The sequence below is a fragment of the Belonocnema kinseyi genome, chromosome 1, assembly GCF_010883055.1.
Source record: "Belonocnema kinseyi isolate 2016_QV_RU_SX_M_011 chromosome 1, B_treatae_v1, whole genome shotgun sequence".
Lineage (NCBI taxonomy): Eukaryota > Metazoa > Arthropoda > Insecta > Hymenoptera > Cynipidae > Belonocnema > Belonocnema kinseyi.
The window spans coordinates 182,421,869-182,437,081 of NC_046657.1; the positions used below are offsets into that span (position 1 = coordinate 182,421,869).

The 15,213-nt window shown below is 35.4% G+C and overlaps 1 protein-coding gene across 1 annotated transcript in view; it reads left to right on the forward strand.

The window, feature by feature from the left end:
• LOC117176120 (transcription factor E2F2-like) overlaps nucleotides 1-15,213 on the forward strand; it is a 124,202-nt gene that overhangs the window by 87,754 nt on the left and 21,235 nt on the right. Inside the window, exon 5 of the mRNA XM_033366184.1 lies at nucleotides 12,133-12,346. Coding sequence (XP_033222075.1) covers nucleotides 12,133-12,346 — 214 coding nt within the window. The remainder of the gene's footprint in view (nucleotides 1-12,132; nucleotides 12,347-15,213) is intronic.

A 15,213-nucleotide genomic window follows, 5' to 3' on the forward strand; every position in this document is an offset into this window, starting at 1 on the left:
GCTACAAGCTATCTAAGGATGGTACTATAGAACGCCACCTCAAGGTAGGCCTATTGGCGCCATCTCTTGGTCAGGCCGGAAACTTATCAATCCACCCTCGTAGCTAGTAACATGATCATGAAAATTTAAAAAGAATGTTTAAACAATCCTAGTATTTTTGCATTTTCTTAAATTGACTAATTGAGCGAGAGTTAACGTTAGAAATTAACTTTTTTAGTTTCTAAAGAAAAAAAAAGTTTGTTCTTCATTTATTTCGAAAATCACAACTGTTTCAGAAATTACAATTCAAAACATTGTTTACAAGCAGCCAGGGGCCAATTGATTTATGCGTGTAAAAATTCGATATTTGATTTTTGGTTATGTACCCTAATTTGTTCCTTTTCTGAAAAAATAAATGTCTTTTTTTAAATCGCTAGTAGTATTTATTGTATTTGTTTATTATTTAAACAATTAGTATTTTGATAAAGAATTTATTTTACCTTGCAAATATTGAAAAGCTACTACATTTTTGGATTAATAACGCACTGAAAAGAAAATTTGTTGGTAAATTTATTTAAACATTAATTGTTTAAACAATTTTTGGGGATATTTGTTTAAATAATAATTGTTTAAAATGTGTTTTTAAGGTTCAAATATAATTTTCCAAGAGCCCTAAATAAGCCTTAACATGAAGTGAGATACGAAATTTGTTTAATTCATTTTCAGTAGGATTGTTGCAATAAAAATTGTTTGAAATCAGTTTTAAATTTGGATTATCATATGCCCAGAGCCCTAAATGAGCGCTACATTATTTAATCATTTGAATTTTCTGTAAAATCATTTTTAGTACGTTTTACAGAAATGCTCGACCAGCTTAACGTTAAGCTAGCACGAGTTCTATTTTTTACAAAAATTATAAGAGACCAAAATTTGGGAATAGGGGCCGAAATTAGCCTTAAATAACCTCTAAATTATGAAGAATAAATTATGAAGTTACATCTCTATACCTCAATAGATTGTGACAGATTAACATACCTCCTTCCTAGAAGTGATAGAAATTTCCGGACAAGGAGGAATATTGACATGTAGGTTCCACCTAAGCACCAAGATCTAGCTGAAATGGATGTCACTCTTCGTGAGGATATCTCACAGGAGTCCGAACTCTGGACCATTAAGTTTTCAGTTTATGGAGCTGTGAGAGCTTTGACTGATTCAAATCGAAGGTTAAAACCGACGATGGATCAAAATAACAAAAGACGCTTGCATCAACACTAGATTTAAAAGAAGATCCCGATAATATGATCCGCTTCAAGGAGTTTTGCGACGTTATGACATATGAGGAGGAACGCCCATCATTCATTGCCGCGGAGGTGAAACAAACACTTAGGGGTACGAAGCCCATTCCGTAGTGGCTTTTGTTAGGACTCACTATATTCCTATATATTCCTACCGAAAAAAAGCAACTTGTCCAACCCAGAGAATTACAGGCCAATAGCTTGTTTGAACACACTGTATAAGATCTTTACAGCTATTCTAAACAACAGGATTATTCGAAGAAGTAAGTGTGTATGTGGAGAGATATGTACGAATAACGCAAACCCTAAAAAAAAACCAACGGCTAACCATAAGACCAAAAAACGAATTCCTCAATTCACAAATTCGCTTTTTTACAGCATACCTAAAACCTTACATAATACCAGTATACATAAAATATTCCATGATCATTTACTCTTTAAAAAGATTTTATCTCGTTTTATCCCACATACTTTGAATATTGTCCAAAAACCATGTGTTGGAGCTGTATCAAGCGGAATGGAAAAACTGCTATGAGAAGTGGTTCGAACGAATGCAAAAGTGTATAGATCATAAAAGATAATATTTTTATAAAAAAGAAAGCCGTTTTTAAATAAAAATGACTGTTTTTCTATTATTAGGGTCAAAATATAAACAGTGCACCTCGTAGATCACATCTGACAGGAATGTCTCTGACATGGTCTGAAAGTTCGCGCGGAAACTGCTGATCTGTCATCAAATACTCAACGAGTCACAGCTGCTGACCATCAAGCAACATATGATTGACAGAATACAGGTACTATCTGAAGCTAGAAAAATGAGAGCGGAGATAGAGGTAGGTCAGAGAAAAGTAACAGTTTTTCTCTGACTCATCTCGAATCTTCCGAGACCCTCCAGTTACTGTCGACCATCTAATTAAACCAGATGAGATCGAGGCATCTTTGAGAGAAGTCTATGATGTCCAGCATCCACTGAAAGAAATTTCAAAGAACATAAATAGCTTCAAGGGGCTGTGCGTTGCCCTCATAATACCTATCACCACTAAGGAGGCGAAAAAACTAATAAAAGGCCTAAAGAACTATTCCGCTCCAGGACCAGATGGTATCAAGATCTTCTGGTGGAAGAAGTTTCCTCCACCCCACGAGCATCTGGCCTGCATTTTCACCTCGAATCTAAAGTCGGAAGAGTCTATTTCGAAATGGTTGTTGGAAGGACGCACAGTGCTCCTTCCGAAGATGGGCAACTTGTCTGACCCAAAGAATAGAGGCCAAGAACTTATTTGAACACGCTGTCGGGAGAACCTATTTATCAACAGATGTGTCTGCCAAGAAGCAGCATCCTACCAGCGCTACCTATCGTTCGGCTGGATTGACTACCTCAAAACTTTAGATTCAACCTCCCATAAACTTATCATCTGTACGTTAAAAGGCTTAAGAAAATGTATTAGAGTCAGAAAACGGGATTCTATTTTACAGCTGCACGGATGAATATTTTTTCTGATTTTTTGCATACCTCATCTAAATATTCTATTTTTTACAAATCGGGGTTTCCGATTAAATGATTAAATTTTGTTTAATAATCAAATATCAAAAACAATATCAGTGATTCTCAGTGTTAGCTGTGTCTGCATTTTCGCGGCATGTTCATCGCCCCTCGTCAAAGCGCACGAGGCTGGCACCCTAGAGCGCGTCGAATGACCCTTTCATTATCGGTCATAATAACTAAACTTACGAAAGCATGGTTTGATTAAATTTTAATTAGCAGAATTAGTTTATCCGTATGATTTGAAGAAAGTGAAAAAATATGAATGAAAATCGGTTAATATTTGCAGTAATAATAGAAATGTTCAAGTGCATACAAAATAATAGCCAGATACAACAGTCAGCCCCCCCCCCCCCCAGAAGCCTCCATGTATTTCACACGATAGAGTTGTTTATTGTAGGAAGCATCTTCTCAAACCCTACCGCAGCAACACATTCGCCTCAAAACACACAAAAGCATCATCAGTGATGATTGCTTTATGTTTGGCAGTGTCTGTCATTTGCTTTTTCGCCGTTACATACTCAAATTATGAGTATAATTAGTTTTTATCAAGTAATATTTAGAATTATCGACACTAATTGTTTATTTCACACATTTTTTGCACTTTTCCAGCTGGTTTTTCCATCTTTCGAATTTTTTATACTTTCATATAAATATAAATACTTTCAATGTTTAAAATATAATATATACCTCAATAAAATTCTTGTTAAAATAGGAATTACCTTCCCACATTTACACTCAATGAACCTAAATATTTTTTTTCAAATACTAAATATAATCATAATTCAAATATATAACCAGAAATAACAAAAAATGAGAGGCACTTAACAACATATAACCATCATCACTGAAGAGGCTTTTGAATGCGCCGAGGCGAATGTGGCGCCGCAGTAGGGATTGAGAAGGTATCTTTTAAGCAAAAACTGTAAAAGGTGAAATAAATGGAGGATTGGTGGGCCTGACCATAGTGTGTCGAATAATGCCGAATGAACGACCCTTTCATTGTTATGAGATTCAGGCTGGTTAAAGCCTAAGATTTGAAAGCATGACTTGGTTCAATGTTCAATGTAATTGGAAAAAGTGATAAAAAAAACTTGGCAGGATTCATTTGGAAAAAAATGAAGTCTACTTTTTTGCCCGTAAAAACAGGCTAAAATAGTCCATTTTGAGGGTTCATAACTCATGACCTATCAGAGGTAGGATATTGTTCTTTTTCTGCAATTACATGAAATTAAGTCTAGTTTCACTCACCTGTGGAACACTTTTCCGTGCAGTAATTATTTGCAAATATACACAGTGTATTATAACTCTGAACCAATAGAATTTAGCGGATTTTTTTTCAATAAAATTTGTTCAGAATTTTGTTTTCTTTCTTTCTTTTTTTTTGAGCTCTACTTTAGTCTATATATATTTTCATATTTGATTCATTAATACTAATGAGTGAACATAGCAATACGATTAGAAAATATTTCATTACGTTTTGAAGGTGACACAACTATTTTGAATATCGTACATTTATACAAGTTTCCAACAATGCACGATTTGAGAGAAGATTGAGATTGTGAAAAAACAAATGGGTAGGTCCTGCTTTCGTTAACGCGTGTAGGGGTATGTGAGGGGGGAGGAGGCTTTCAAAAATAAATATGGCTAAAAATTATTTATCTTTTCGACCACAAATGCTTAAGTTACAGGTTCCAGGATTTGCAGGATCCTGTGATCAGGATCCGTATGAAAGTTAACGAATATTTCAAGTATCTGTTTTATTTCAGAAAAATATATGCACAAAAAAGAAAGACACTATTTAAAATATGACCCTCTCTAATGTTTATTTATTATTGCTTCATGACCAAAATGGCAAATCAAAGTTAAACATTTAAGATAAAACGCAACGTTCTAGCACTCATATAGAAGATAGTTATAAACAATAATAAATTGTTCAATGAACTATTTTTGTGAACTTGAATTAATTATTACCGCACTAAGTCACTTCAAGCGAAAAATAGACAAATAATTGGAAATTTCCGAAAAAATTGCACCTTTTCACCATTCAGCAAAGAGAAGGTCATTAACAGTATTAATGAATTGTTTAAACAATTTTTTCCAACTTGAATTAATTATTGCTTTCCTCTACCTAATAAGTGACAAAAAGTTCAACATTTCACAAAAACCCACAAGTATCTCGTATTAATATAGAAGAGGATAGCTATAAACAATAATAATTTGTTAAAAAATTTTTGTTCTTCATTAAATCAAATACTAACTTTTTTCTAGTGAAAAGGGAACAAGTATACAATTTCAAAACAGAACCGCAATTTCAAGCATTATTCAAAGACAGTATTATTAATAAGAATAGTCCATTCCCTAAACATTGATGTTTTTTAAAATAATCAACTATTACCTCACAATTGGACAAATAGTTTAAAGCTTGTGAAAAAAACTGCAACTTTTTATTTCTTTTCTAAGAGAAAATTGCTAAAAATAATAAAAAATTGTTTTTAAAATTTCTTTAAACATCTAATTATCAGTATAAAGTATTATTTAGTGTATAAGAAACAATTTTCATCTAAAAAAGATGCGAAAAAGTCATAATTAGCGCCAAAAACTCGCCAAACCCATTTTTTCACTTACGGGTTTTTTTTAACTTTACAAAACAGACTTATGGAAAACATATTTAAAAAAGTATATTTCTTTTCACAACTCAGTCCTGAAAATAACGTGTTTTTATGCCTCAGTAAACAAGCGAAAAAGTACGCGTTATGAGCGCTTTCTAACGGGGCGTTGGATAAGTTACAATTGGGGGTTCATGATTTTATGATGAAAACTCTCGTGCGTGCCTTTATCGACTCAAAATGTGATTTTAGGTTTGTCTATTATGAGAAATATGTGCTAAACATCATGGGGCTTGTGCTAGATCTAAACATATTATTTTTTAAATAAAAAAAAAGGATTAATGATTGTGTGGGTTCGCGGAAATTTCCGAGCGATATGCATAGCAGTTCGAGAGAGAAAATCCGATGAATTTTTGGACCACCTTAGTGTCTGAGAGTTGTCTGAAATTGTAAATAATAGTAAATTTGTATAGTTTTAGAATTATTTAAATTTTTGCCTTTATATATGAATAGAATATTTGCCACTCATATTTTTAACGATATTTTTACTTTTAATTACATATATACATGCTATTTTTGTTTCAATGTTCATTATTTGAAATTCACGTGCACAAAATGAAAATGATCATTTTTATCGACCGATGTCGTTTTTGGTAATTGCCTCAGTAAGCTTTTATCACAATCTTTACTTGATTGAGAGAGATTGAGAGAGTGGGTGTCAATTTTTCGACAAGACTATGCTTTTGTATGCACTTTAACATTGCAATTATTACTACAAATATTAATAGTTTTTTTATGAATCTTTTTTCATTTTCTTTAAATTATATGAATAAACTAATTCTGGTAATTAATATTTAATGAAGTACATGCTTTGGTAATTTCTATTTTTTGTAACCGGCCTGAATCTCATAACAATGAAACAGTTATTTATTACGTGTAATTAGACGCGCTCCGGGGTTCCTGCCTCGTGCGGTTTGACAAGTGTTGACGAGGATACAGCGAAAATTTATACACAGCCAAAACTGTGCATCATTGCTAATGTTGTCTTTTTTATTATTAAAGAAAATATAAAATTTTTTTTTGAAAACCCGACTTTGTCCAAAAAACAGAATAATATTTAGATCAGGTATGCAAAAAATCAAACAAAAAATTTCAAACGTGCGGTTGTAAAATAGAATCCCGTTTTCTGACTAATAAACCACCTTAAGATTCATCCAGATATCGTCAGATGCATAGAGGGATTGATGCCGCTTTGGAAAACCAAATTTACTATCTCAGCTGGACAACATCATGGGACAACTAACAAAGTCACCTTTCAGGGGGTGTCTTCCATTGTAGCACTATGAGCCCACATTTTTGCCTCGCACTATTGCCATTATCTCTCGCACTTCGCTATTCCAAAGGGTACTTTTACGGCAAAACTGGAAAATAAAAACACAAGGTCACTCATGTATTTGGCATTGATGATATGAAGATGTATGTTAAAAATAAAGGGCAAATAATTCTAGCTCTGATGATTTTTAAAGAGTACACTAAAGAGATTGGAATTGAGTTTGAGTTAGAAAAATGCTCTTAGATTCATTTGAAGCGTGGGAAACTTAATGGAATCCCCGAAGACTCTAATCTCGTCAATAGAAGCACTATTCGACATCTTGGCGTTGAAGAGACCTATGTATACATGACCATGTCACAACGCCGCATTCAGTACGAAAAATATATCAAGAATGCTCTTCAATGTAAATAAAAAAGGTCTTATCCGCCAGATTTGGTCCTCTGAACTGCCGGCGAGGAACAATGTATCTGTAACAAACATGCTTGCCGTCCCGGGAGTACTTTATCAATTTGGAGTGGTCCCATTGACGAAGGACGAGCTCAGATCCCTTGATATCGGATCACGAAAAGTTATGCACATCAACAAAAGCTATCAACAAAAGCATTCACCTTAAGTCGTCTGTTCCGCGAGTTTACAACTCACGTCGTCGAGGTGGTCGCGGAATACTTAATCTTGAACATCTGCACAACAGGATTATTCTGGGTACAGCGCAAATGACCGAGGCCTTCTTCTTAAAATTGTCAGGAAACTCGAAGAAGCGGGCAATGCAGCGTTTCTGTACAAAACGTCGGAGGAGGCTGCTGAAATACTTAGTCTTGACTTTAACATGAGGGGTGAGCAAAATGCGTAAAACATCCATTTCGTGTACTTAATCCTGAAGGCTCGGATCGAAACACACAAAAAGATTTCCGTAAACAGCTCATCTACAAGTGGATACACGGCATCTTCTACAGAAACGTGAGTGACCAGTCGATGTCGTATGAGTTAACTTTTGTTTTTATCAGGTCACGCGGATTAAAGTGGGGCATGTGCAGTTTAAAGGAGCCGCAAGGAGTGCCATACACTGCCCGAGCACCTAGAACACATACTATCTAAATTCGGCGTCAAAAATACGCGACCCTGATTTTGATCGCTCGCAACTCGTTCAAAAAAATCGCAGAAAATGAGTGTACTTTAATCTCGTTACAAAACTGCATATTTTAAGCCATAAAACAAGTTCCTATCATTATTTCTTTCCGGAATTATGTGTTTGTGGAAAACGATCTGCAACAAGTGAACAATTTCACATTGCGAAATTTGGAAGATTACATTGCATTTCAGACGCCTTAAGGAGCGTCTGTGAAGTTTTCCAGATTTTTTAGGATGTCCACCTCGTTTTGGGTAGCCTCGAAAGTCGAGGGTTAAAAACAAGGCCTCCAAAACCTTATTTTTCGGCACGTTTTACATCAGCGCTATCTTAACATTTCTTTAGAATAACGATATATTCAATTCGGGAGATTTTAAGATTTTACGTGCATCAAAATAGAATTTTCTGCGATTTTTTAACGAGTTGCGAGCGATCAAAGTGAGGGTCACGTACTTTTGACGCCGACTTCAGTTGTCGAACTCCTTTGGGAACGGTGTACATCCGGATGCAAAATGCTTTATTGCCATTGTTTCTGTCGCGCATTTGAGGCCTGCCATAGTTATCATTGTAAACTCATGCGTTTTAATACTATTTTCACCTCTTTTTTAGTGATAGATGGGCATTCCTTCTAAGGTGTTATGGGGGCACTCCACAGCTCCATGAAGCTATTTATGTTCTTCTAGTATTCTTTCAGTGGATCCTTGACTTCGTAAACTTCTCTTCAAAATACTTCGACCTCCTATGTTTTGGACGGATGGTTGACAGTAACTGGAGGGTCTTGGAAGACTTGAGATGGATCAGAGAAAGACTTTTCATGTTTTCTGACTCATCTCTTTCCGCTCTAAACTTCTCCTAAAGCTAGATAGAACCTGTATTCTGTCAACAATATACTGCCTGATGATCAGCACCTTGACTTGTTGAGTGCGTAACGACGGCTCCGCAGTTCGCGCGCGAACTTTCAGACCGTGGCAGTGAAATTTCTGCCAGACATGTAGTCAATTACACACTGAACGCGTACTATCTTGCCCAGCCTATCTTGGTGCTGAGTTCACGCATTCGTCTTTTATTCTTACAATCAGCCGTTGGTTTCTCTTTTCGGTATAAATCCGCTGAAATTCTTGTTGCATTATACACACTAAAATTGATAGTCCAGATGTCGCATTCTTTGGTAAAATCTCCACGAAGATCCTCATCTAGTTCAGCTTTGGGGCCACGCTTAAGGCTTATAAGGGGACGCAACGGGATCACCCAAGTGTCAGGGGCTGTGGCGGTCTCAACCCAGAATATTAATAAATCATCGTTCATGGTCGCGATTGGTTTTTTACCAACATGGTCGCGGTTGGTGCTGGCTGCGGTTGAGTAGACGCTCGGGTTATATAATCAGGGCGGCCATTTGTCAGGGAAGTCAGGGAATGTCAGGAAAATGAAGTAGCTGTTAGGGAAAATAGAAATTGATATGTTTTTCGAAATATTTTAGAAACACTTCCTAATATCAATATAAATATTTTTTTAATGTACATACTTTACAGATAGAATTTGATTCTTATTTTCTTGTAGTTATTTATTTATTTGCAGTTTGTATACGTGTCCTTAATATAAGTTATTAAAACTATTTTTAAAGATAAGTTGAAATCATTTTAAACCCCCGAAAAGCACTCGTGTGACCAGGGGTGCTGGGGTTCTACATGTATGCTGCAAAGTACATTTTTGCAACATATACAATATAATGGTGCGTGCGCACTTTGGAACATGTCCACTTTGCGAATCTACGAAATGGACGCACACGCGCACCTCAGAGATGTGTCTCACAACGCATGGTAGAAGTGAAACTTCGAAAGAGTATTGAAGTGGAATAAATTCATGGAATTCACCGAATGAAAGAAATGAATGGAATTCAATGTATAAATGGAATTCCCGAAAGTCATGGAATTCAGGGAGTTTACAGAATTTATGGAAATCACGGAATTCATACTATTGGCAGTGTTCATGGAGTTCGTGGAATTCGCGGATTTAATGGGATTCACAAAATTCAATGAATTCAAGCAATTCATGGAACTCCGTGAATTACTTGAAAAAAAGGTTAAAATAAAAATCGCCTATTTTGCGCACTTGTATCGCAAATAGCTATTTGGCTTGTATATGTGGAATAACCTCTGAGAATCATTTGCCCAAATCTCATTCAGAAAAAAATGCATCCTGTTCTGTACATAATTGTTACATAATACCAATCAATTTAGGACTATCTTCACTATAAGGGTAGTTTTCTGGGGATACAAAAATTTGATTCCTCACAGCATTGACTCGATAAAAAATCATATCGTGGATCTACCTGGGTAACGTCGAACTTGTATGGGTTTAACTAAGGTAGGTGTCCAAAATTGTGCATATTCTACCACTAATCAAATTCAGAACAATTTCGCGATAAGCTAAATCAAATTTAGCCATATTTCACGTTAGGAGTGGTTTCCTGAAATAGTTGGGACATGCATCCTTACCATGCGCACCCGCTGGAAATAGCAAGAAACCGAACCACCTTCAGAAAATCGAATTTTCACAAGTTCGAATTTTGAATATTTATTAGCAGAAACACCGCGATCCTCTATTTCAAGGAGATAATAAATCGGTTTTAAAAATGTTTCGACTTATCTTTAAAGATAGTTTTAATAATTATTTGAAAAAATTATTCTACAAAAATTCTGCTCTGAAAAAATTGTCTATCGTTCTGAAAATTTAGATTTTTCGTTATCAAAAGCGATTGATATAGCACTGGAAAATAAATAAAAAGAGTACAAAAATCCCAGCAGTTAATTTATAACTGTAATAATAAATACGGGGGTTGTTTTTGTATCGATTAGGGGTGAAGTATAATTTTGCTGCTCAGTTATACTTTAAAAATACCGTGTTAATACTTTATAAGTATTTCTCATCTAGACAGTTTCATTTTTTAAATACTTTTTGCAGTACAGGAGGATGCTTTCTAAAATAAGGGTAGATTTTACAAAGTGTTTTATGTCACATTGGAAAGCAACAAAATAGCAAAAAAATCTAGCCTAGTCATTAAAAATTTTTTTTAACTTTTTAAATACTTTTTTCATTGCAAGGGGTAATTTGTTTAAATAAGGGTTGATTTTACAAAAGCGATTCATAGCACATTGTAAACCAAAAAATAGCAAAAAATCTAACTTATTCATATTTTTAATTTAATGATTTTTGTAGAGGGCGCCGCTGAGTTGTCGGTAAGCTAGCGTCGCCCTGTTTTTTCAAAAATAGAGCAAAAATTATTTTTTATCAAGAAAATTATTTTTGGCAAATGTTATTGTGAAAAATTCGAGAACTCTGGGTGTTTCTCGCACCACAGAGCATGCGTTCGCATCATGGAACTTTCTTGTTCAGAGACCATATTGGTTTCATAGCAGCCCAGCAGGTCGTGTGTGAATTGATCTGTCCACTCAAAAGTCTCCAGTTTTTGCCGGTCCATCGCACTAAGTCTATATTAATTGGCTCCCGGCGCATTCGAATAGTTTTGAACCGTACTTACTGCAACTATATTCGGTGTTATCATTGTTTTTCTACGAGCAACTAGGGAAAAGGGTTCGTCCAGCCTTGTAGAACCCGGCATGCAAGGAGTTTTATCATTGTTATTCGTATGCGCAGCTAGGAAAAAGGGTTCGTCCATCCTTGTAGAGCCCTGCATGCAAGGATAAGGCTACATACTCTTGACAGGTCACCCGATCTCTCAGAGTCACAATTTGGGATACAGCACAAAGGTCTCATTCAGCTTTCAGTACGAGATAAGAAACTGGTCGGATTCCCCAGCCAGTATCAATTGAGGAAGAGACTTCAAAATGTACAACTGTAAGTGGCATATTGGAGATTTCAAGATTGCAAAGACCAACAGAAGCCGAAAACAGACCTGATGTTACCCACAGTTGATTCGGGCGTTGTATGTACTGAACTGGAAGCATAGAACGCATACCAATATTATGGGTGTCCTTTGACGTCATTGATTCCAGCAGGCCTTGCTAATGTTACCCTCTCTTTAAAAGATGATACCTGGTACCATGCAGTTTCTGAGAAGTCAAACGATTGAGGGTATTCTTGGTCCTTGAGTGAACTGTACAAATGAATAAACCAAATTATAATGTATTACCTTTTCTCACTTGGTTGGAAACTTGATACTTAGTTTATTATGTATTCTTTTGCCCTTATAACATTGCCTGCAATCAGTAATTCTGTATTTTTATTTGTAGGCAAGACTGTTGAAAGGACGCGATATGACACGTCGTTGAGTTTACTTACCAAAAAGTTCATCAATCTAGTTGAGAGTAGTCAGGACGGCGTGGTTGACTTGAATATCGCATCTGAGAAACTAGAAGTTCAAAAGCGTCGTATATATGACATCACAAATGTGTTGGAGGGTATAGGGATTTTGGAGAAGAAAAGCAAAAACAATATTCAGTGGAAGTAAGTTAACAAATTTTAATAATATTATATTATTTAACATGTTTAAATATAATAGTTGTTAAACCTCATTTCTTCGGATGCCAATTAGATTCACTGTACTGATTTTTTCAGTACATTTGCAAGTGTCAGATTTTTTAAAATGATGTTTTAAGCAAATAAAATGAAACGTTTTTATTATACGAGGGCAATTTCAAAAGTCTTCGACCTAGTGTATGACGGCAAGCGTCGCAGTTATGTTTTTATCACATTACGACCACTACGATTGGTTTTAACGAGTAGCGCCCTATCGTTTCGTTTCTCGTACAAAAGAGTCTATCGGCACACTTCGGATACGGGATAGGACCCTAAGCTGCAATGTATTCGGATGAAACAAAGTATTGCGGGCCGTCTCTGGGCTGCGCTTAAATCGCCAAATACACGTGAAAATCCCGCATACGTAGGCTGTGTAAGGTTCAAAAAGTGCACAACATTTTTTTTTTGCTTCTTTGGATGTTCAGAAATTCCGCCAATGCATGTCTACCTTTTCCAATCATCCGAAACGTGTATTTCTATTTTATGTGATAAGTAATAGTTACGTACTTTCAAATCCTATTTTCACGAAATTCATTCTGAAATTTCTTATTGTGAAAAAATCTTTTTTATGTGTCTTTGAAACTATGTTCTTCCTATAAGCACGGGAAATTATTGATTAAAGATCAAGAAAATTCAGAAATAATTTCTTGTAAGTAAGGTTGAACAGAAAGCATGTTCACGTAGAAAATAGAAATATAAGCTGTGGATGCATAGAAAAGGTGGAAAAGACCTTTTCATTCAGAATTTTCCTATTTTTAGCCGATTATTTTTCAGTGACTGAAGGACAATTTTATTGTAGGGAAATTCGCTCGAAAAAAGTCGATTTTCCGAAAAAAAACTTGTTTTTTTTTCTCTTTATAATCATATCCCTAAAAGCATTAGAAATAAATATAAAAAAGTTCCTAGTCAGCTTGCTTATGCATACACCCGTAGCCTCGAAAAACATACCTCAGGTGAGAATTATCTTTGCGTTTTGGCCATCGTATATGAAAAGGTGCAACATAGAATAAAAATGAATAAGCGGTGAAAATATTAGAAAAGGAGTTTGCAGGGTTGCTACAAGACCTAAGAGACCTGGAAAAGTCATGGAAAAGTCATGGAAAAGTCATTAGTATTTTATAGCGAATTCTATATTTGAACATTGGAAAATAAAACTTGAGGAAATGGCCAATATCAGACAAAGTGTAAGAATTAAACAAAAAGATATGGAAGATTCAATGAGTAAACAAGAAGAATTGGATGATGTTGATGAACAAATTCGTGTAGTCATTACATTTTGATAAACTTTAATATAGACAATTTTATTAGTTCTTGCGGTCTGAAAGTTTTATTTTAACTTTGTTAAAAAGTTCAGAGTTTGTTTTAGATTGCTATTATCGGCTATTATTATTATTATTATTATTATTATTATTATTATTATTATTATTATTATTATTATTATTGAATGTACTATACAGTGTGTCTCATATTTATAGGGCCACCCTATTTTTTAAGGATAATTTTTTTTCTATTGGAACAAACTGCACAAAATTTTTTGAGTGAATAAATGAGTCGAGTTAACGATTTTTCCTAAAATATAGAGCTCGCAATTCCATTCGTTCATTTATTTGGGCATTTTTTCGAAAAAATCAGTGTCCCAAATTATTAGGGCCACTAAAAAAAAATTCAATTTTTCCGAAAGAATTCAACTTATTCAACAAAATACGTACATATAAAAAGATTTTATTCACAAAATTAGTAATTAATAGTATTTCCGTCATTTTTTAATACCATTTTCATTTGCTTTACCATCGATTTATTCAGATTTTCGAGACTTTTCGCGGTGACGTTGTTCCATGCTGATTTGATCGCTTCCCTCAGCTCTGCGACCGTTGTGTACTGCTTTCCGTTGTCATACACATCGCGTACCATCATGCCCCAAACATTTTCCATTGGGTTAAGGTCTGGAGAGATCGCTGGCCACGCGAGTACGGGGATCTTTGACTTTGCCAACCAATCCTTCGTAGACTTGCTCGCGTTGTCCTGCTGGAAAATCAATTTTGCAGAGCGGAAACGTCCAAGGTAGGGCTTAAGATGTTCTTCTAGCAACACTGCCTGGTAATCTCCGCTTTTCATTTCATGAGAAATAAAAGCTAAGGCCACTTTTCCGAAACCGCTGTATGCCCCCCATACCATGACGGAACCGCCTCCAAAGTTTCGGGTTGAAAAATAACGAGGCTCATGTCTCAGATCACGCCAATAATAACGCATTCCGTCAGGACCATCTAAATTATATTTTTTTCGTCAGACCAGATAATCTGAAAAACAAGTAAAAGACCCAAGCTTTAATTACATAGGCTTGAAGGAACTAATTATTTGTTATGAGAAAAAATGCACTGTCTAAGTATGTACCTTTGACCATTCGTGCGTCCAATGCAGCTTCTCTTCTGCAAAATTGTAGCGTGCCTGCATATGGTGAGGTTTCAGTTTAGGCGCTTTTTGCATTTTTTCACATACTAAATTAGGCGAATCCTTCAATACTCGATGCACTGTACTTTTGGACACTTGAGGAGCCACATCATTTTTTATTCTTCTGCACCCCTTAGATGTTTGCGAGGCGGCGGCGACTATTTTTCGTTTGTCACGATCTGAGAGCTTTGGCCGTGGTCCACGTTTCTTCTTCACTATTTGAATACTTCTATTCTTTATATACGGGTAAATAACATTTCTCGATCGGTTTATAAGCTTCGCTATTTCACGTTGTGATTTCCCACATTTTTCATGCGCATCAATTGACGCCTTTTCTTCTGCAGACA